Here is a 22,010-nt window from a genome sequence, read left to right on the forward strand (position 1 = left end):
CATGTACAACAGCTTCACATTAGTTAGAGCACAACATGTTTTAAATTTTTAGTCAAGATCACATAATTTTAAATGTCAGTATTAGGATACGTATTTTCTCATAAATCATATTTCTCACAAACATCTCCAGATATTTCAGATTTAGGATGCAATCTACACGCTCTTAACACTTTAAAAGTTGCTGTGCATATGACTGAAAGGATTTTTCTCTGCACTCTTCTCTTTTATTTCTTACACTGTTTTGTGATTTCTGTAATTTCTTTGTGATTTTAATGCATTTTTTCCTGTTGCGTGAAGCACTTTGAATTGCCTTGTGTCTTAAATGTGCTCTACAAATAAACTTGCCTTGCCTTGCCTTACCTGTGCCAGGTATGGGTTGCTAATGTTTAATCTGACAAATTTTTCTGACTTCTAAAGCAAATCTTTGTTGCCGTTCATCACTGTTATCTTTCACCTGCCAATATGGCGACTCAATGTAGTCACATGTATACTAATACCAAAAATATGATATTTATATGATAAATATTGCATGAATTAATCATTTACCAGCCACGCCATCCTCACGAACCTCCCCATCCTCCATCAGATGCACTATGGGTAGAACAGCAGCACAGATGCATGCTGGGAAGACAGCCTGTGGGGGCTGGAGCATGTGGTGAGTTGGAGTGTGCTCAGTCGTGTTCTCTTCACCTGGAAACAAATAAAGGAAATTGATGTAAAATGTGTAATTATTTATTTTTAAGTGTTAGCTTAATCATGCTAATTTGTTCTGATGTTTAGCTAGTCAAATATTTTTTTTGGCAACAAACTTTTTCTAATTGGTCACCTCTTGCTGGTTCAGTCCTTATGCACGGTGCTCTGAGTACGGGTCAGTCCTTATGCACGGTGCTCTGAGTACGGGTCAGTCCTTGTTCAGTGTGCTATGTGTACGGGTCAGTCCTTATGCACGGCGCTCTGTGTGCGGGTCAGTCCTTGTTCAGTGTGCTCTGTGTACGGGTCAGTCCTTATGCACGGCGCTCTGTGTGCGGGTCAGTCCTTGTTCACGGTGCTCTGTCTGTGGGTCAGTCCTTATGCACGGGTCAGCCCTTATGCACGGCGCTCTGTGCATGGGTCAGTCCATATCCACGGCGCTCTGTGTGTGGGTCAGTCCTCATCCACAATGCTCTGTGTGCGGGTCAGTCCTTATGCACGGCGCTCTGTGCATGGGTCAGTCCTTATCCACGGAACTCTGTGTGGGTCAGTCCTTATGCACAGCGCTCTGTGTGCGGGTCAGTCCTTATCCACCGTGCTCTGTGAGCGGGTCAGTCCTTATGTACGGCACTGTGTGTGCAGGTCAGTCCTTATGCCCGGCGCTGTGTGTGTTGGTCAGTCCTTATGCACGGCGCTCTGTGTACGGGTCAGTCCTTAGCCACAGTGCTCTGTGTACGGGTCAGTCCTTATCCACAGTGCTCTGTGTGGGGGTCGGTCCTTATGCACTGCGCTCTGTGTACGGGTCAGTCAGTGTGCTCAGGTCAGTCCTTATCCACAGTGCTCTGAGTGGGGGTCAGTCCTTATGCACGGCACTCTGTGTATGGGTCAGTCCTTATGCACGGCGCTCTGTGTATGGGTCAGTCCTTATGCACAGTGCTCTGTGTGGGGGTCGGTCCTTATCCACAGTGCTCTGTGTGGGGGTCGGTCCTTATGCACTGCGCTCTGTGTACGGGTCAGTCAGTGTGCTCAGGTCAGTCCTTATCCACAGTGCTCTGTGTGGGGGTCAGTCCTTATGCACGGCGCTCTGTGTATGGGTCAGTCCTTATCCACAGCGCTCTGTGTATGGGTCAGTCCTTGTTCACGCCGAGGCCCCATCATTTCAGTCTTTCAAAATAAATGCCAAAAATTGGCTAATCTAATCACACAAATGTGAGCATTGACACTAGTGTGTTATAATGCTCACATTTATGAGTGTATGAGTATGAGTTAAAGCTCGTACCCTCAGCGCTGGCCAGGGAGCGCACGGACCACACGGAGCCCCTTCTGAAGGAGTAGTTTCTGTGGGAGTTACTGGAGGTGCATGAGGGGCTGATGGAGAGTCGGCGCGATGCCAGGTTCACCACTTCTTCTGCTGGCAGATCAATAACACAGTCAGAGAACAGCGCCATATGCAATTTACACAGGCAAATCAATTCACGTTCAAAATCAGACACAATACATTCATATAGTCTCATGTGAGATTTACACACAAAAACTGTCAAATCTGTTTGGCAACAATACAGATAAATTGTAAAAGAAGCTCTTAGGGCAGGGGTGGGCAAACTTTTTGAATCGAGGGCCAAAGTGGGTTCTAAAATTTGACCGAGGGGCCGGGTCAGGAACAGATGGATGGTGTGACAATGCTGGAGTCCCCTTGCGCGTTTTTCAACAGAATCCACAAAATGGTTAAGCTGCAATATAGACTTACACAGTGATTCCTGATGGATGATACAAAGAAGGAAAATAACATCCTGCTCAGGGATTTACTCTTTCACTTTGTCCTGGAATATTTTCACCAGCCCAACGTTTTTTCCTGTTAAATTTGATCCATCCGACATGACATTGGCATGTTTTTACAGAAAGGCTAGTTGGAAAGAGCTTAACAGAGAAGAAGAGGGCGCCAAAAAGGTCAAAGTGCGCAATCTTGTGGGGAAATGTGGGCATTACAGGCGAAAGGTAAAATGAACGGCCGGCCACAGTGAGTTTGAATTCCCACTCCGACAATTTACTGCATGTCCTCCCTTCTCTCTCATCCCATTTCCTATTCACTGTACTTTTCCTGTCAATAAGGCCACAAAATCAGTTTATTTAAAAAGGAGGCTGGGGAAGGTCCGTGGTGGGAGGGATGCTGAGACTAAGCAATGGGATAGTTTTAACTTTTTACTTTTAATGGGAGACACAACAAGCTACTTGTTGCCTTCTCAATATAAAAGCTTTCATGTGGAAACAACAAAATGGTCCAATTTGCACCTAAATGTGTTTTATTATTTCACTGAATCCACTTCATCCAGATAATTATACGGTACATTGTAACTTCAAAGGCTAAATGCATTGTTTTCTTCCACAGAGACGTGAAGATCAGCCCTTAAAATAGCACCTACACACACAGAAACAGGTCCACTGACTTCCTGTTTAAAACTGCAGAATTGATAAGCCTCATCTCTTCATAGTGACATTTTACTTGCCTGACCAGCCAGTCCCTCCTACATTCTGTTCAAATGCAGAAGGGTCTGGAATTGGACCATTCAGGGGTGTCAAAAAAACTCTCCATCATGAACCGGTCCAACCACGGCCGCTAATTTGTGAAACATCTCTCAAATATTTTCGGGACATTCAGAACAGAATATATAACTTCATTTACCTCAGATTTACAGAGTTTAGTGCGTTGCTTGTTGACTCAGCAGAAGTCGGCTCTCATTGTCTGATTTTTTCATTTTTTTCCTCGTGAGCCACTGCGTTTGTCTGATTGGTTAATCCGCCTGTCAATCACTCCCTTTGGAAATTGGAGCAACTGGGTTGGATTCCAGAACCTTCTGCATTTGAACAGAATGTAGGAGGAACTGGCTGGTCAGGCAAACATTTCACTGTAACAAACAGCAACATTTCTAGAGTCTATGAGAATGACTCAAGATTATACAACTTTGAATAAACTAATGATGATGAAACACTATTGTAGCAAGGTTGAAAGCTCGTTGAAGATGATTTGGAGAATATGTCCCCTTTAAATGTGGGTGTGTCCCAGCCCCACCTTCCTCCTCCTGCTCTGGCGGGGGGCTGCAGGTGGGCTCGTAGCAGGCCTCCTGGGACACTGGGATGGCTGTGATGATGCTGGCCTCTCTCCCCAAGCGCCGCTTCTCTTCCTCCTGCTGCAGGTTCTTCAGGATGTGCTCAGCTCGCTGGTGTGAACGCGACACGGCCCGGGCGGAAAACGATTTCTACACAAGGGACGCAAAGAAAAAACAACGTATAACATATAAAGATGTATTTCACTGTTCTTTTTTGATAGAATCTTTGAACAGTCGCAAGTAGCCTGAGGAGCTCTTTGGCAATGTAAGATGGCTGGACGACACACAAATACAGTAACTCTCCTCCAGCTCGCTAACTCTTGGATGAAACTTAAAAAAGATTGCAAATATTAAAAAAGGTTGTCTTGAATAAACTGGTGTTGGGAGAATTGGCTGTATCGTGTGTACAGTGAATGCCCCACAGCATTTGCACAGTACTATTACACAGATACGGACACAGGTGGAACATCGAAAACGGCAAAGTCATTCTCATCCAATGACCATGCAGGGACGACACCAAACACACAATGTCCAATGCCCGATGCATGCTGTTATTTTTACATTTTATCTGAAAGAAAAACTATAGACCAAGATGCAGCAATTCCAGAATGATTAATGACTTTTTTCAGTTCAGGGGTCCGACATGGGGGACCTACAGGCGCTAACGGAGGTCAAGGTCCTGCCATTGACAATCAGAAGTAACAAGATGCATCAGCAGCACAAACATCGGGGACAGAGATACAACTTACTATGGTATGGACTGATTGAATTAATGTGGGGAACTAAAAACAAAAACATAGGTCGATAGGTAAATTATATTTCAGAGTCATGCTAACAACAGCAGATGGCAAGAAAGTAAAACAACTCAGAATTCAAATTCGGGGTCATTTATGATGCATTTAGGGTGTTTTGAGGAGATATTTTGTGAATACAATTTAATTAATGACATAATACTGTACATACAGCCATGTTTTGTCTTGCCCTAATTCCCCTGACCAGTTCACTATAGAGTGTTTGGAACGGTTCTGTTAATGGTGGCCTGTCTCCATTCCCTACGACTAGCAACTGTCACACAAAAAAAACAACATATGTTTTCATACAAAAACATTTTTCTTATTGCACCTGAATACATAAGGCCGATCTTAGCGATTCACAAAAAGATATTTAATAATAATTATTATTATTATCATTATAATAATAAGTATGTGTCAATGTTTCCATGTTTTTTTGTCACAAGTTGGCAAATTCACTTCTCTGTGCTTTGTTTTAACCTCTCTTTATGTAATGTGTTGGCTTTGGATAAAGCTAGATGCATTACGCATTGAAAATAAAATATTTTGGGTTTTGTGTTGTGTATGAATAAACAGGAAACAGCTAACCTGCGCTAGCTTTGTTTTGCGAAGTCTGTCAGCTCAACATACAGTAAGTTAGCATCACTGGAAATACTTTTATCACATGAGAAATTCTGTTTCTGTCTGCTTTTTACTGTCTTGTTTTCACCTGAGTTGGCTCTCTTATCCATTCAAAAGCGTTCCGGGAGCCAAAGAAAGCAAGTCCACTTTGGAAGCTAGACCTCACTCGGCCCACTTTGGATCACTTAAATGGACTTGTTCGGTTCACTTAAGACCGTGGAGACTCATTCGGACCGCACCACTCTGCTCCAAGAACCAGTGGAAACATGATTATGTAAGGCCCGCTACCTGCTTGTCTCCATGGATATGTTAATGCTTTACATGAAATGTTCCACAGTATGGCATTAAACTTATCTATGTCATGTCATGTCATATAGTCAAGTCTATGGAGACAAGCAAGAGACACCACTAGGCCAAGTTACAGATACATTGCATTTTTCTTTGGTGGCGGGCTGTCCACAGGTAAAAGTGACACAGTGTACCTTTAATATGTATTCATTTCAGTTAGTTTTGTTTAATCACAATTGCAAAATGACTTTGGTCAAGTGCTATAGAATTCCAAAGACTACTTTACACTCAAGGAATTAAGAAAAAATAGGTGTTAGCTATAAAAAATATACAGTATATGCTATGCTATGTATTTTTGTCCAAAAGCTAAATAGGCCTTTCCAATTATCTTTCAATAATCAATATAGATGTATAGATCCATAATATTACAACAGTTCATATCTATTTTGAAATAGAAATGTAGAAGTTGCGTACATGACTTACAGACTGGTCTTCGTTGATTGGGTCCTGCACACTGCCCGTGTTCTGAGGCACCCAGGGGGGGTCAAAGATGGGCACACAAGGCATGCCCAGGATGGGAGAGGGCAGCGTGAAGTTGATGCTTGGTGGAGGGATCTTTAACAACAAGACAATCGTCAGCTGACATAACACAAAACAAGTTATATTATGTAAAGATGTATTTCAAATTCTTTTAATACAATCTTGGTGAAGATGACTGTTCAACACACAATTACTATAACTGTCCTCCAGTTATGCCCCTTTTCCATTAGTCCCTACTCGGCTCTGGTGCACGTGGCCCCGCTCAGCTCTGGTTGCATTTCTATTACATCTGGTGCTCAGTGGTCTTGTGTACAACTGGGCGTGGAAACAGCGCAAATGATTCTTGACTGAAAAGTATGTCAGCTTGATAAAACAACAAAACACACTGCACAACTGCTATACTCCGATATAGAAACTATGATACATCAGCTGAACTGCTAAAAGTAACCCCCAATAAAGCAGAGCGAAGCAGACGGAATTACGAACCCAGAGGAAGGAGACAAACACTAAACTGCATCTAAACTAGAACTGCAATGTGCCGCTCGTTTTCTTTGTCATCTTGAAGCGAGTGACTCTGGACTGATGCTAGCAGCTTTAGCACAACTTCTGTCTATTATCGTAGTAAAGTGTGCAGCCTTTTTTGCCAGGACAGTTTAGTCTTTGCTCCCGGGGCTCATGTCTGTCTTTTCATGTCTGTGGTCTGCATTTTATGTCTCACGTTTAGGATTTGTTAAGACTCTCAGGCTACGTTCACACTGCAGGTCAAATCTGAGGTTTTTCTGTGTAACCTGTATCAGATTTTTTCAGGACAGTGTGAACACATCTGTTTTTTTTTTCAAATCCGACCCAGGCCACTTTTGTATGGGGAAATATTTCTTCAGTGTGAACGCTCAGGTTCTGTTCATCCGACCTGATTGTCATCAATAGGCAACATTTCCGGGATAAACGTCACAATTCAAAGTGGAGAAAAGGCAGACAAAGGAGCCGTAAACTGCCAGTGGAAGAAGAAGTTTGTGAACTAATCAATATATTGGGTGAGAAATAGTAATACCGTAATCAAGCCCCTGGCTGTAATGACAGCGGAAATTAAAAGTCATATCATAGGACATCATAAAAAGGAGAAGATGCGGCCGGGGAAATACATCCTTGAAGGGAACCTGCCCATTTTACTTCCGACAACACAGTGACCTACGTGTTACGTGTTCTTTTGTGCGGGACACATCAAGGCGCATTCTGTTCACACCAGACACAAACGGCAAACGCATTTTTTTAAAATGTGAGCAACCATATGAAAAAATCCAATTTGAACAAAAAAAACGAACTGGGCATCATACCCTGCAGTGTGAACGTAGCTTTTGTAGTGTGCAGCACATTTACAGAGGACACAGCAGTGTTCTGTCTCCTGCTGCTGCTGGAGAAACATTAGACTTTTACCCAATCAGCGCCTGGACGTCACGTTTAGTCCCTGCTTGACTTGGCCCGAGGGGGAAGCGGGTACTAAAAAAGTATCTGGTCTGAGGAGGTAGCACCAAAAGGAAATGCGCTGAGTCGGGCTGAGTGTAGAGTAGAGTAGTAGTAAGTAGATACTAATAGAAAAGGGACATTACTGTATTTGTATACACTGAGGACTGGTCATGAATAAACTACTTTTAACACATAATTAATTAATAATTTATATATTTATTTCTTTATTTATTTATTGTAAAGACATAAATGAGCAAAGACATGTGGTACTGGGAACGTGTTTCCCAACTTTAAATTGATGATGCTAGCAGTGATGCTAACTCACAAAGAATTCTCTAAAATTGACATTAAAAGTGGCAACAGGGGGTAAAGAAGTGGGACATGTTTCCTGTGTGGATTTTATCAGAGGAAAACAGTGTGATTTAGAGAACTGTCTGAACAGATGAGACAGACGTCAGCCACATGAGAGGAAGACAGGTGAAGAGCGCAGAGAGTGAAATGGTTTATGTTTGGCGCATGTGGTCTTTTTGTATTATTATCTTAAAGATAGAGCCATATTCATGTTGCCGTTGCCATTGTTTTGCATATCTCTCTCCTAAAAACTGAAATGTTTTAGCCCAGACACTATTTGCTGCTGTATGTGAGTCGGAAATCACTTTAAAATTCAAACATGCTTCGTCGGCTGAGACTGGTGTCTAGTCGTGTCTAAGAGAGAATATCAGAGGAAAAACTAGCTAAAAATTGTGTAGTCAGTGCGTCCACAAAATTAGGCCACATCTTGTAAGCAAACAGATACAGTTTTTAACCTCCTTTGAATTATTTTGTTCTTCAGTTTTTTGGATGCATAATATATGATTTTTAAACCTAATGTATTACTAACCAACCAACAACATGTTCAGTCTGCATTTGTTCTCTTAGAGATGTACTGAGCATCAAGAAAATACTGGAAAGTACATGGCATTATGGAGTATTATTTGACGAATTTTGAGGCAAATAATGAATATAATTACATTTTGAAATGAGGCTGTAACACAACAAAACGCTGAAAAAGGGAAGACTTTACTCCAGACGCACTATAGCGTCCATGTTAGTGTGTGTACCTTGAATATCTGCTGGGCGCCCTCTTCCATGCGTGGCCACACCTGGTATCGGAACCTCCACAGTGTGTAGAACTTGAGGATGGAGTTGATGCGCTGACAGGCCTCCTGGTGTTGGAACTCGGCCATCATCATCTCTGAGACGGCATCAGGGACCTTCACGGCACACAGCAGGAACATGGCCGCTGTCATGGAGAAAAGGATGTTAAAAGAGTTGACATGAGATGAAATTATGTATTTTATATATATATATATATATATATATATATATACAATATGTATCCATTGGCAGAACTGTTCAACCTGTCCTTTAAAACAAATTCATTACCATCCATCTGGAAGTGCCCCAGAGTATTCAAAGGGGGAGATTATACAGATGTGCTGTTCAAAAGATATTTGAAAAACCGATCAACTTTCATTATATATATATTAACAACAATAACAGTTTATCCCCCTGTCAATCAGGGTTTAGGGATAACTACTCAACAACCACAGCATTACTTAACCTCACCAATGATATTCACACAGGTTTTGATAAGCAATTCTCATTGATTTCACCAACGCCTTTGATACTGTTGATCACTACATATTGCTTGATAAGCTTTACTCAATTGGCACCTCCAGGGATGTATTACTCTGGTTTAACTCATATTTACATTTCCAAAAACAATTTGTGCCAGTACAGGGTAAATCCTCCGAGACCAATGTAATTACTAAAGGTGTTTCACACCCTTTTCAATGTATATAAATGATATGTCTAAAATGATTGAGACATGTAAAATTCACCTGTTATTTACAACTCTAACACAAATCTACATAATATTCAAGAGTCACTTTAGCCCAATTTTGACCATGCACAGCATAGTTTTATTTTACATAATAAAAAGACCTTCAGCATGCATTTTTCAAAGCACTCTGGTCCAAATCTGCAGAGTATGTATATACTGCTATTAGATGTATAGACATCCAATAGCTCTTGGATCACATTTCTTTATATAAATGGGCACTGCAGAGAAGGTCGTGAACCCTTATCTGATGAGAAAAATTTTAATCAACTTAATGCTGTTCATAAAGGTTTTTCTCCGCCTCCTCCAGTGCAAATGCACCCTCACGGTGCATTTACCACAGGCACCAGGGCAGTGTCATATGTGTGTGTCCACGCAGGAAGGCCGTCGTCATGGACCAATCCAAAAGTTCAATTCAATTTATTTTTGCAACACCCAAAATCACAACAGAAGTTGCCTCGAGGGGCAAAAAGTGAAGTAAATAGAACTAAATCTAATGGCCACAAGGGCCTCTCCAGGGGGTGCTCCAGGGGGCGGTCTAACATGTGTGTAAACACCCTCAGTTTGTAGTCTGAGACCAAACAACACAAACAAAATAAGGATTTTTTATGAAGAGCTCTAAGGTCTAAACCAAAAGATAACTAGGTATTTACCAGAAGCAAACAAGGACCTCAGCACTAAAAATATTCAAAATACCAAAAAAGCCCCACTCACCAGCAGCAGCGGCCATGTGCTCGTCCACACTGAGCAGCAGCTCCCAGGCAGCGGGCTGGATGTCTCCGTACATGTCATCGGTGAGGATGGGCGCAGCTTTGATAAGCAGTGACAGCGGGGCAGGCGATAGGCTCATCACCTGGTTCCGAATGTACTTGAGCATTCCTGTGTCCTTCTTCCCCTCTGTGGTGGGGTCTGTGGACCGCCGCTTCATAGAGGGCGTTCTGAGGCACGACTTGTCCGAACACTTGACAGAATCATTCATTATTATCATTATGAGTACCACGCAATTCAGTAGTAGAAAAAGTATATGTTTTTTGTTGTTTTCTATTTCTACCATTTCAACTGCATTCCTCCACTGTCCAGAGCAGAAACAGAACTGTGAGCCTCTTCAGCCTCTCTGTATCCGAATGTATTCATCATGACTTTTGACCACTCGACAAAACAGCGGAATTATTTGAACTTTGGATATTATTGTTATAAGCAAATGGGCACATTGTTTTTGCTGGGTGTGACTCCATAACCGAAAGTTTTGTAAATCTCAAAATTAGGAAATTATAGCTCTAACTTTTTTCTTTAGTTCTAATTCATTTACATGTATATATTTAGATTTATTGCTTTTGATTGTGTAATGTGATGTTAGGCTTTAATTTTCCCATGATATTAAAGAATTTACTTAATGTTTTAGGTTAATAATATTCTGCGTGCCTGTCACGCCTGCACATGCTGCGGTCCGAGGAGGTAGGGCTGAGCGATATGGTAAAATATAAAATCTAGATTTACAATTACAAATATTGATTATTTTTTAATCCAAGTCACTGCCACTGCTGCTCTTTAGGGAAGCTCATGTTTTAATATGCCTGCTGTTTATAAAGTCTATAATGCCTATGGGCTTATAGCTTATTTTATTTTATTGTTAATTGGTTTAATACATCATAAGCTTTTTACATTGTCATCTTGGCTATTCAATTTAAAATTAGCTTGTTTAATTTTAGTTTTAAATCAGTAATCTTTCTGTAAATCTTTTAGCCTCACGCTTGTCTCAGACACACGGTGTCATAGATACTCAAACCCAGGGGAAAAGGGGTGGAGCTGGAGTGGGTTTACTGCTTTTAAACTCAGCTCATGCTTGATGTGTCCGCAAGGGTCCACGAGAAATTTCATAATTTTTACTGACATGATAGCTCAGATTTTTTAGCCGTAGTATGAATCGCGTGCAAGCTATAAATACTGCCATCGTATTCTCCGTACAATCTGACCTTTACTTTCCTCAAAGAAGACAAGACGCAAATAGTAACTTTAGCTGAGAAAATATAACTTCACAAAGCACATACTGGACTCTTCCCAAAAATATTCACAAGGCAGAGTAAAACAGAAAGCGGCTGCATTGTACTGCATACTGGATCCTCTGCGAAGGAACAATAAACTCGTATCTTGTACAGATTAAACTCAAAGCTGCAAGCCACGGCTCTAATTAAGCAATAAAGACACACTAAGTACAGTATGCCTTAGAAAAAGTCATGAGGTAGAAGTGTGAAAATCTTTGATGTCTGCTCCATGTGCAGGACTCGATTTAACGATTATGGCCATTATTCACACGCAGTCTAAGTGCCAAAGTCCATCCATTGGATCCGCAGCAGAATAAACACATATCTCTTACCTCTTTGGTCTTCTTCACGCGCCCCCCGATATTGGTGGAGGCACCGCTATCCTCCCTCATGCTGTCCACAGACTCGCCGTACACCAGCTTGATGGCCCGGACCAGGCGCGCACATGAGCGGCTGTGGTGCTGGTAGCAACGCGGGTGGCAGAAGTCTATGTGAGTACAGATGAAGCTCTGCTGGTTACACAGCAGGATCATAATCTGCAAAGAACGAGGGGAGAATAATGGAGAAGTCAGCTTGCACACAGGCAGAGGAGATAGAGAAGCCAGAAAATGTGCTCCAGTAAGAGTACCATTACTTCACAATAGTTTTACTCAAGTAGAAGTGCAAAGTAGAGGTCCAAAAATACTTACTAACAACTACTCAAGCAAGATTAATAGCAAGAGTTATATTGGCTTTACATTTGATTTATAATTAGAAGTTAATGTAAATGGCAGGACAAACATAAATAATAATTATACCAGTGGTTCTTAACCTGGGTTCGATCGAACCCCAGGGGTTCGGTGAGTCCACCTCAGAGGTTCGGCGGAGGTCAAAACACACATCAGACTCATGATTCGTGCTGCAGGGAATTTGGTGCGCCAAGTAGTCGACTTGTGACTTCTTAAAATTTTAGATTGAATCAAAGCCCACCTGTCTTGGTACCAGCTTGCACCTAAAAGGGCCAAAAGGACCAGGGAAATCCCCCAGAGTCTAACCTGTATCAAAACCCCTTTTGGGATAAGACCTGTCACCAGGCCAGAGTCTCAAGAGTCTAGCCTGTATGAAAGCCCTCCTTTCTGGGCTAAGTTTTGGCACAAGCCTGGCCCCACAAGGGCCAAAAGGAATAGGGAACAGGCCCCAGAGTTTACCCTAAATCAAAGCCCTCCTTTTAGGGTTAAGTCTTGGCATCAGCCTGGTCCCAAAAGGACCAAAAGGTCAGCCTCTGGGGCCATTTCCCTTGTCCTTTTCTATAACTACTATACTATCATATAGTATATTTGTGAGCAATCCTTTGAGGATGCTGGACATAAAAATTAAGAAAAGGAACACTTTTTGTGAAAATGACACGAGAGTGGCACATTTCTAAACTGGTTTGTGAAAGAGAACAGCAGAAGTCACACTCATGCAGTAAATATTCATTATGTTTTTGTGTGAAAATCATGTTTTGATGATTTTATTCTTTTATCCAACACAGTGATGTTGATGCACGGTTCATTTTGTGCACCAGTGAAATATATACTGATGTTTTGAATTCTGTGGCCCCGCGCCCATGCATGAACCCCACAACTGTGATATAACTATGATAACAGACCTTATCATATTATCTTTCTTTAAAATCAGTTTTTCTTGGATTAATTGTTTTGTGGGTTGTCAGGTTTGTGCATGGGGCCACAGAATTTGAAAAAAAATAATCTAACATTTTTCCAATTAAGAAGGGTTCGGTGATTGCGCATATGAAACTGGTGGGGTTCAGTACTTCCAAAAAGGTTAAGAACCACTGAATTATACGTAGGTGTCTTAGAAGTCTGTTTCTATCATACCTTGGCAGTTTGGGCTGCACTCTGCTGCCTTCCTCAGAAGTGTCACGTGATGTTACTGTGCAACTTACTATATTTTGTTCATGCATGACTTCATACGGTAAACCGTTGTCTACTTTTTTCGTACAGACTTACATGCAGCCAGGACATGTTCCGATGATAGTTATCCTCTGCTCCCCCAGAACTTTGACCTTCTGGCTCAATGCTGGGTTCACTGGCGCTAAAAGGACTCCCTGCAAAAACAACAGTAACGTTTAGAATACAATTTTTAAACAATCCTATTTGGTATTTCGCTTGTGGGTGGCTGCAGTGTACCTATGTCAGTGACCGTGTCCCTGCTCTGCGTTTGGGACAGTAGCCCCTCCTCATTCTCCGACTCCGAGTCCTGACGGGACATTTTGGTGCTCTTCAGACTCCCGGCTCTGCGGATGGAAGATAACGATCCTCCTTTCTTCACGCGGAAACTACGGGCTCCTTTGATCTGGAGCAAGCGAGAACCTCCGATGCGGATTTTACGAATGGGTGCTGGAAAACGGAAAAGGTACAAAATAAAATTGTATTGCAAATCTTTTAAAACAATATTCTAGTCATGCATTTATTTATCATATTCGTAATAGTGTAAAAAGTAAGTAGCGAAAGATTCCGAATTCTATGGTAGAATTTACAGATCGTGTTCAATACCCCTGTTATTCACTAACATTTTCATTGAGAAAATGGCCCTCCACATTCATCTGAGGGGCAGTGTCAGAACTTTGAGCAGCACAACTGACAAAATGTGCCTTTGACTGTGCAGAGATTAGTTACAGTAACTTGTTTGCCACTTGCACTTCAACTGAAGCACAACAATTCAATTCCTCAACACAAGGACAAAGAAACACACTACAACTGTGTGTGATCCCAGAGTCTGTGATAACTGTGAGCCGTGCTACAGTGTTCTGTTTATCTGCTTTTCTGAAACTGCTTACTTTTTTAGATGTCATGTACAAACTAAATACCAAGCATATTTAGTAGACTTTTACATTTAGTCTGAAGCAGCTCTTACACAGATAATTATGTAGGGTTAGCATTAGCCTTAGCATTGCCTCACCTTGGACTTCCTGGACCTTCTTGTCTTCACAGGCGGTTTCGGACTTGAGGGTGTGACTGCTGCTGTTGAGAGAATCGTGTCCGTCCTCATCATCCAGGATCCCTGCAAAGCTGATCTTCCTCTCGTAACGATGGCGCCCGAGTTCTGGGTCCAAGCGCAAACGACAGCTGTCCAAATCCTTCATAAAAATATAAACCAGTAAACATTTATTTTTGTTCAGTCTGAATTTTGTTGTTGTTTCAAAAGAACTGACCACAAGAGGTTCAGTGCGTGGACGTGGTAAACACGGAAAAGTCTCTCTCAAAAAGGTAGTGATTTCCAATAAGAGCTGACAGGCGGCCATTTTGAGTGCGAAGGGGCATCCGCATTTCGTCGGGTTCACTGTGTCTGTGAGAGAAACACATATTCTCAGTATTAGGCGTGGCTAAAGATGGGCAGTTATGACTGCATTTACTTGAGTAACATTTAGAAAAAAATAGGCCACATTTATGAATGTTTTCTAAAAAATAGGGCTGAATTAATTAATTTAGTACACAACAAGTCAGCAATCCATTTTAATTTTATTTTTTTCAGTGCAGCGTGACATGGAGATAAAATTTGGGAAAGACCTGCAGTAAATTGTCAACAACTGTTTTTGGAAGCCGGAATAGTAAGCCCTTTTCCCAAAACCAACGGGCTAGTTCTGGTTGCCTTAAAAATATGGAGCTCCACTTCCTGCTCCATTCACTCCTTATAGAGAAATAGCAGCGTCTCGCTCGAATAAATCAATAATGCATTAACACAAAGCTGAGAGTGAGTTACAGATACTCAAAAGTAGCATGTTAAGACCTTTGCGCACCATGTAAATACTTCACCTGGGAAAATGTGTATGTTAAGTAAGTGGTTTTGTCTCTAAGCTAATGCTAACATAGTAGTACTAGTAGTAGTAGTAGTAGTAGTAGTAGTAGTAGTAGTAGTAGTAGTAGTAGTAGTAGTAGAAGAAGAAGTAGTGGTAGTAGTTGAAGTTTATTCAGTCATTACACAGCTTAACGAGGGTGTAAACAACGATCATACCAGAGACATGACCGAAAGGGTAAAGGCTGTAAAAAAAAATACTTAAATTGAATCAATAAAATAACACCAAAATGAACTAACATGTTTACAAAACACTCAACTTTGCATTCTACGTAATTTTGTCCAGTTAATGTATGTTAGCATTTAGCTTTGGGACAAAACACTTTTATACAATTGTAGGTTTCCTCAGGTGATGTTTTTACATGGTACGTAAAAGTCTTAACAGTTATTATCATCTGTGACTCACTCTCTGCTGTGATATCTTTTCTAGTTTGATTTATTTGAGCAAGACTCAAATTGAATGGAACGAAAAGTGAAGATCTGAACTTTTACGGCCGCTACGGATAGCTGCGCTATCGAGAAAAAAGCGAAAAGTCAAACTATTATCTAATGGTTGCAATATGGTGACTTAATGCTTAGAGAAAGAAGATAATTACAAATTTGTGTTTTATTGATGACAATCAGAAATAGTTTATTCAGTTTTTGTTATGTATTTCAGAGTCTGTAAATTCAAGATAACAATTATGAATATCGAAATGTGACTTGATTAATCGTTGCAGTCCTACTCATAACCAGTTTACAAATGTTTTTCTTCAATATAATTTTTATCTTAGGGTTTGCTTTCACAGAAAAAAAAGAAAGAATAACAGATATGTATGAACAAAGGCCGGGGTTGTATCTGATTTCTCTCCATGCAGTTGAGCAAAACTGGAAGTAACAGTACTCACTGTCATCTAAATAATCCTCCTCTTCATCTTCCTTCCTCATCCTCCTCTTGGTCTCCTCGTCATAAATATATCCCAGAATATTAGCAGGACTCTCACTGTCCGAATGGCACAGCTCGCTAAGCCTGGTACCAATCGCCTGGATACACAAATGCAATGCAATATACATTTTCAATTTGGTTTTCATTTTTCATATGAGTGACTCACGTCTCCCCACTGGCAAAAGTGCTTAGCTGCGTTCCACTGGATTTTCTGGTTTCTCTTGTTGCCAACTATGGGAGAACGCCCCCTGGAGAGACCTTTTTTGGTGATGTTGACATGGTGCCCTTTCATCCACTCAGGCCAGTTGCCACGGTTACAACGGTGAACAAATCTGGCACATTCAAGAAAGAGAGACGCACGGGCCACGATCGGAGCTTCCTGTAGAACACAATTTCACAATATTTTTTTTTTTTTTCAAGGTTTTGGATGAAATGGGAAGGAAAAAATATTGTCACTAAATGTTTGAAAATATTTTTGATTCTACTCTCTTCTACTGTCATTTTATATGATAACTTAAGCTTTGACTATCCTGTCCCGCATGTAAATTATGCTGAAATGAGACGTGCTCAGGGCAGTAGAGAAGACAATGGCAGCATTTATAGTCACATGGGTTTCATGTGGTGTCGACAGTAGAAATCTGAGCTAGCTGCTGAAATATTTTCCCTGATGCCAACGTGGAAAATCAGGTCCGAAAAATGACTACATTTTGCTGCATCAAGCATACACCTACCTTTAGTCAATGAGAGTACCAACTAGTCATATTCTCACACCAAATTCTGTTTTATAATTATTGTTTCTTTTCTTTCATTCTTCATTTTTCGCTTTTTATTCCTTAATTGACACTGTACTTTTTTACAGTTTTTTTACAGAATTATGAGACCAATAAAACGTTTGGATTCCAATTATTACATCTTTGGAAAGTATTTTTTTTTCCTGCCGGAGACAGGACATGGTCTGATCCAAATGTTTTGTCCAATTGTTTTTGAATTAACAGCCACTGCACAAAAGGCTGTATCAACATGGAAGACACAGAAATTCAGGATTGCAGAGCTCTCTACAGGGACTTCAATGTGTTTCTATGGTCTAAGACTACCTGTAAGTCAGTAAGATTACTGATTTTTGTGTTTTTTGGCCGTAAAAGTCTTTACATCTCTACTTATGCTATGAGACAGAAAATATGTAAAATATTTTTGTGAATAATTGTAAAATCCATATGTTTCTTCTCACAATTATCGCAAGATTAAAATGTGATATTGCAACATCCTTACTAAAACCTGGCATTAATATAAGATAATAGTGTTGTACCAAGTCAAGAGCAGCAGCTAGTATAGAGGCATCAGGAATAGTCCCGGGTTCACAGCAGTTGAGGAGGAACTGGAACCGTTTCATGCCCTGTCGGATTGCACCCAGATTGACCACGTTTTTGTTCTTCATGGCCTCCTGACTGGCAGCGAGTCGCTCCTGGAATCCATGTGGTCCTGAAGAGCAAGAAGGCAGAAAACAGAAGAAAGGCCACAAGGAAACATATTCATGAATACATTATTAGAGATAATGGTCGTTTATAATCTGTCCAAAATGTTTAGATTAGAGATTACATATAGAGTTACAACAGTGTAAAGCCACTGACAAATGAGGCAAACATGAACACAACTCTACTAGCAATGAATACACTCACATTTCAAAAATCTAAAAGGATCATTTACAGAACTGGGCACTTCATTTATTACTATATTTCATTTTATATGCATATAAATACATATACATATACTATATACATATCTTCTCAAGATCCACAATCTCCATGAGGATGTTATTATTTTACAATTTATTATTCATAATTTAAAAATGTTAACAAAGGACCCAAGGACACCTACTGGCACACAGAGGCTGCTAGCACTGAAGTTGGTTAGCGCTATAATAAAATTATTAGAATGCACCTTGTGATGGTGTTAAGACTTTAAAAAACATGGAGGAACACTTCTGACTTTCAAAAGACTAAATAAGCACAATTAACATGTGAAAAGTTAGTTTCAGAAAATATTGATGCTTTTAGGTTGGAATAGTGCCTTGACAGAGATGACTCATTTTTGTACTGTAACTTTCCACCCAGTATTGCATATCCTTCTGTTAAGAGTAATCAGGACCACACAGAAGAAAGCTGAATTACAGTACGTCTGGTCCTTTGAACACCAGGGGATGGCTGGAGGTCACCTGTCAGCACAAAGACAATAACTGCGTTTCCACCCGTACAAAATTAAATTCACATAGGTGAAGCGCAAAGCACACCATCTGAATGCGTAACTGGCTGTTGGTTGACCTGGTTACGAGAGCTTCTCATCTGCTCTATGTCGTGACACTGCTAATCCTGTAGAGGGTGCACTGTGCACAGCCTGTTTGGTTTGGCTTTGCTAGATACATTCTGTTAAGCTGCATGCTTATTCCTCATGCCCAAACTTTAGAAGATTGTTTCAACTTTAATAATGCCATAGATATGTTTAACCAACAATAAAAGGCTGCTTCCTCTAGCTTTACCAAAACTATACTGATGTTGAGAAGAATGATTACTGAACACCAGTCACAACTCTGGCAAGCATAAACTGCCCCTTTTCTAATAAAGACTTGACAGCTCGTTAGTTATATGTACCTGGGCAAATAATAAGACTTTTAAGCATTGTGCAACCAACCTGATGGGATTCATGTGGCTTTGTTCATCAACTGTGTCCACCCTGATGCTGATAGGCTGTAGTCCAACAATCATGTGAGTTTTATATTTGTTTCATGAGTTTATGCGGCTAAATGCGTTTCCATCTTTCAAAATTAGCTTAAAAATGTCCACCTGAAGCACGTGTATACACTTTTCAGAGAATTAAAGATTCAAATTGAAATATTTGTTGTTTTCAGGATATAGGATTAGATACATTAATTTGGCAGGCCAACTTTTCCAATTTTACCCATATCATCTGTTTCGTGACCCACTGAGAACCACTGGCTTATGTAATACTTGCACATTCAAAATAAGGTGATGAAACGCAGTTAGCGAGGCATGCTGCACACACACAGTAGTACATTACAACCAGCACCAAAACGCTTCACAGCAGAAAGATGGTCTACAGATGGACTGGGAACGTGCACGATTCTAAAGAACAGTGAGAAAAGAGAGGATTTTCAACTCATCGCATTATCCCATTTGAGGAAAGTAGCAAGGCTATGTTGGCAAAATAAGACACTAAACTCTGAAATACTGGTACTATAAATAGGATCGTTGCTGAATAGTTGCAGAATGGTCTCATCAGAGAGTCAGAACTATTATTAATTCTGGGACCTTAGAATAGAAATAAGAAAAATGTCAACAGAAATATTGCTGCTTAAAATAACACAGATGGTTGAGAAACATTTAGGGAAGGGAATGTCTTAAGCATTTGAGAGGTGGCTATAAATAAATGTCTGTGATTCAACACCCAACTTCCAGGCAAAAATAATATGCAGCAGGGATTCAGAACCTCTAGCAGTGGTGAAATGAAGTACAAAAGCAAAACTACTGTACTACTATGTAATATTTTATACATCTGCTATTTTTATTTTTACTTCACTATATTTGAAAGAGGTCAATTCTGGGTCCTATTCCCTATTCATTGTATTTGCCGCCCTTGGATTCAATTCTGATACATGGCGTCTCATTTCAGGGGTCTCATTATGCTGATGATTGCAAGGTTTTTATCCTGCTTAATAAAAGACATGGCTCGGCCAAAAAATCACTACAATTGTGTCTGATCGACTTATGGTTGGGTCTAAACTTTCTACATTGTAACGAGTCAAAACAGAGATCATGGTGTTCGAACCCAGTTGTACTGTAGTCATGCCTGTGGATTTGGGAAACTTCAATAACTTTGGTTTTAAAATTTATCCAAAACTTAAAACTCAACAGTCAAATTTGTTCTGTTGTAAGGTCTTGCTTTTTCCACCATAGGCAGGTGGGGAAAATTAAATATTCATACATTTTGTCACAACAGCCATTTTGAATGGATTTATTTTGGGGTGAGTCAGTTCTCTATTGATTGACTGCAGCGCGTCAAAATGCTGCCTCATGTCTTTTGACTGGCCCTTGAAAATTTAAGCACATCACATTCCCTTGACCGCTTGAGATATGGCTAATTTAAGAAGATTTAATTTGATTTTGAATTTGTTTTTCTACATATGTTTTATGGTTTTGATGTTACTCTTTTCAAACTTTGGTCCACTTTGCTGTTTTAATAAAGTTGCAGTTATCAAAATATGTGTGAAATATTTTACTCTTGAAGTACATTTTTAAACATGTATGTCAAAGATTGTACATTGTAGATTTGTATGTGCTAATTTTACTTATTTGTTTTTTGCTCTTGTACTTTTACTTAAGTAACAAAATGGATTCGTTCCACCACTGCCCTTCTACATTTCAAAAGAGTGTAGGAATGTGGCTGGCTAAATATTGCATAAAATCAGTATAGTAATATGGAGATAATAAAAGAGACTAGTTTACAATGGGACTACATCAAAGTGCATTTTGACTGAAGTACTGTTTAAAAACATTGAGTATAATGTGTTTTCCTCGGTATTTAATAATTTGTTTAAGACATGGATGTGTTGAAAATGAGTAAGACTAGACAGAGAGGAGGAGCAAAGTGGAGCTGGGGCCACAGGAGCAGGGCGGAGCAGGGGCTACAGGAGCAGAGTGGAGCTGGGGCCACAGGAGCAGGGCGGAGCTGGGGCCACAGGAGCAGAGTGGAGCTGGTGCTACAGGAGCAGGACGGAGCTGGGGCCACAGGAGCAGAGTGGAGCTGGGGCCACAGGAGCAGGGCGGAGCTGGGGCTACAGGAGCAGAGTGGAGCTGGTGCTACAGGAGCAGAGTGGAGCTGGTGCTAAAGGAGCAGAGGGGAGCTGGTGCTACAGGAGCAGAGGGGAGCTGGTGCTACAGGAGCAAAGTGGAGCTGGGGCCACAGGAGCAGGGCGGAGCAGGGGCCACAGGAGCAGAGTGGAGCTGGGGCCACAGGAGCAGGGCGGAGCTGGGGCTACAGGAGCAGAGGGGAGCTGGTGCTACAGGAGCAGAGTGGAGCTGGTGCTACAGGAGCAGAGTGGAGCTGGTGCTACAGGAGCAGAGTGGAGCTGGTGCTAAAGGAGCAGAGGGGAGCTGGTGCTACAGGAGCAAAGTGGAGCTGGTGCTACAGGAGCAGAGGGGAGCTGGTGCTACAGGAGCAGAGTGGAGCTGGTGCTACAGGAGCAGGGCGGAGCTGGTGCTACAGGAGCAGAGTGGAGCTGGTGCTACAGGAGCAGAGTGGAGCTGGTGCTAAAGGAGCAGAGGGGAGCTGGTGCTACAGGAGCAGAGGGGAGCTGGTGCTACAGGAGCAAAGTGGAGCTGGGGCCACAGGAGCAGGGCGGAGCAGGGGCCACAGGAGCAGAGTGGAGCTGGGGCCACAGGAGCAGGGCGGAGCTGGGGCTACAGGAGCAGAGGGGAGCTGGTGCTACAGGAGCAGAGTGGAGCTGGTGCTACAGGAGCAGAGTGGAGCTGGTGCTACAGGAGCAGAGTGGAGCTGGTGCTAAAGGAGCAGAGGGGAGCTGGTGCTACAGGAGCAAAGTGGAGCTGGGGCCACAGGAGCAGGGCGGAGCAGGGGCCACAGGAGCAGAGTGGAGCTGGGGCCACAGGAGCAGGGCGGAGCTGGGGCTACAGGAGCAGAGGGGAGCTGGTGCTACAGGAGCAGAGGGGAGCTGGTGCTACAGGAGCAGAGGGGAGCTGGTGCTACAGGAGCAGAGTGGAGCTGGTGCTAAAGGAGCAGAGTGGAGCTGGTGCTACA

General features: G+C 41.6%; 1 protein-coding gene across 20 annotated transcripts in view; it reads right to left on the reverse strand.

Annotated features, from left to right (window-relative positions):
• unc80 (unc-80 homolog (C. elegans)) overlaps positions 1-22,010 on the reverse strand; it is a 126,438-nt gene that overhangs the window by 37,557 nt on the left and 66,871 nt on the right. For 9 of the 20 annotated variants that reach the window (XM_072447046.1, XM_072447057.1, XM_072447080.1 and 6 more), the window contains 15 exons: positions 17,491-17,663; positions 16,351-16,563; positions 16,147-16,282; positions 14,619-14,752; positions 14,366-14,543; positions 13,594-13,803; positions 13,414-13,511; positions 11,755-11,958; positions 10,095-10,341; positions 8,599-8,780; positions 5,978-6,109; positions 4,544-4,576; positions 3,758-3,944; positions 1,970-2,101; positions 547-690 (listed from right to left, as the gene is read on the reverse strand). In XM_072447046.1, the coding sequence (XP_072303147.1) occupies positions 547-690; positions 1,970-2,101; positions 3,758-3,944; positions 4,544-4,576; positions 5,978-6,109; positions 8,599-8,780; positions 10,095-10,341; positions 11,755-11,958; positions 13,414-13,511; positions 13,594-13,803; positions 14,366-14,543; positions 14,619-14,752; positions 16,147-16,282; positions 16,351-16,563; positions 17,491-17,663 (2,403 nt within the window). Of the gene's footprint in view, positions 1-546; positions 691-1,969; positions 2,102-3,757; positions 3,945-4,543; positions 4,577-5,968; positions 6,110-8,598; positions 8,781-10,094; positions 10,342-11,754; positions 11,959-13,413; positions 13,512-13,593; positions 13,804-14,365; positions 14,544-14,618; positions 14,753-16,146; positions 16,283-16,350; positions 16,564-17,490; positions 17,664-22,010 lie in introns of all 20 variants that reach the window. The other 11 variants (XM_072447099.1, XM_072447087.1, XM_072447072.1 and 8 more) reach the window with 5 other exon arrangements.

Source organism: Eucyclogobius newberryi, unplaced genomic scaffold (assembly GCF_026437365.1).
Source record: "Eucyclogobius newberryi isolate DKJ021-1_F unplaced genomic scaffold, fEucNew1.0.hap1 SCAF_1, whole genome shotgun sequence".
In the NCBI taxonomy this organism is placed as follows: Eukaryota; Metazoa; Chordata; class Actinopteri; order Gobiiformes; family Gobiidae; genus Eucyclogobius; species Eucyclogobius newberryi.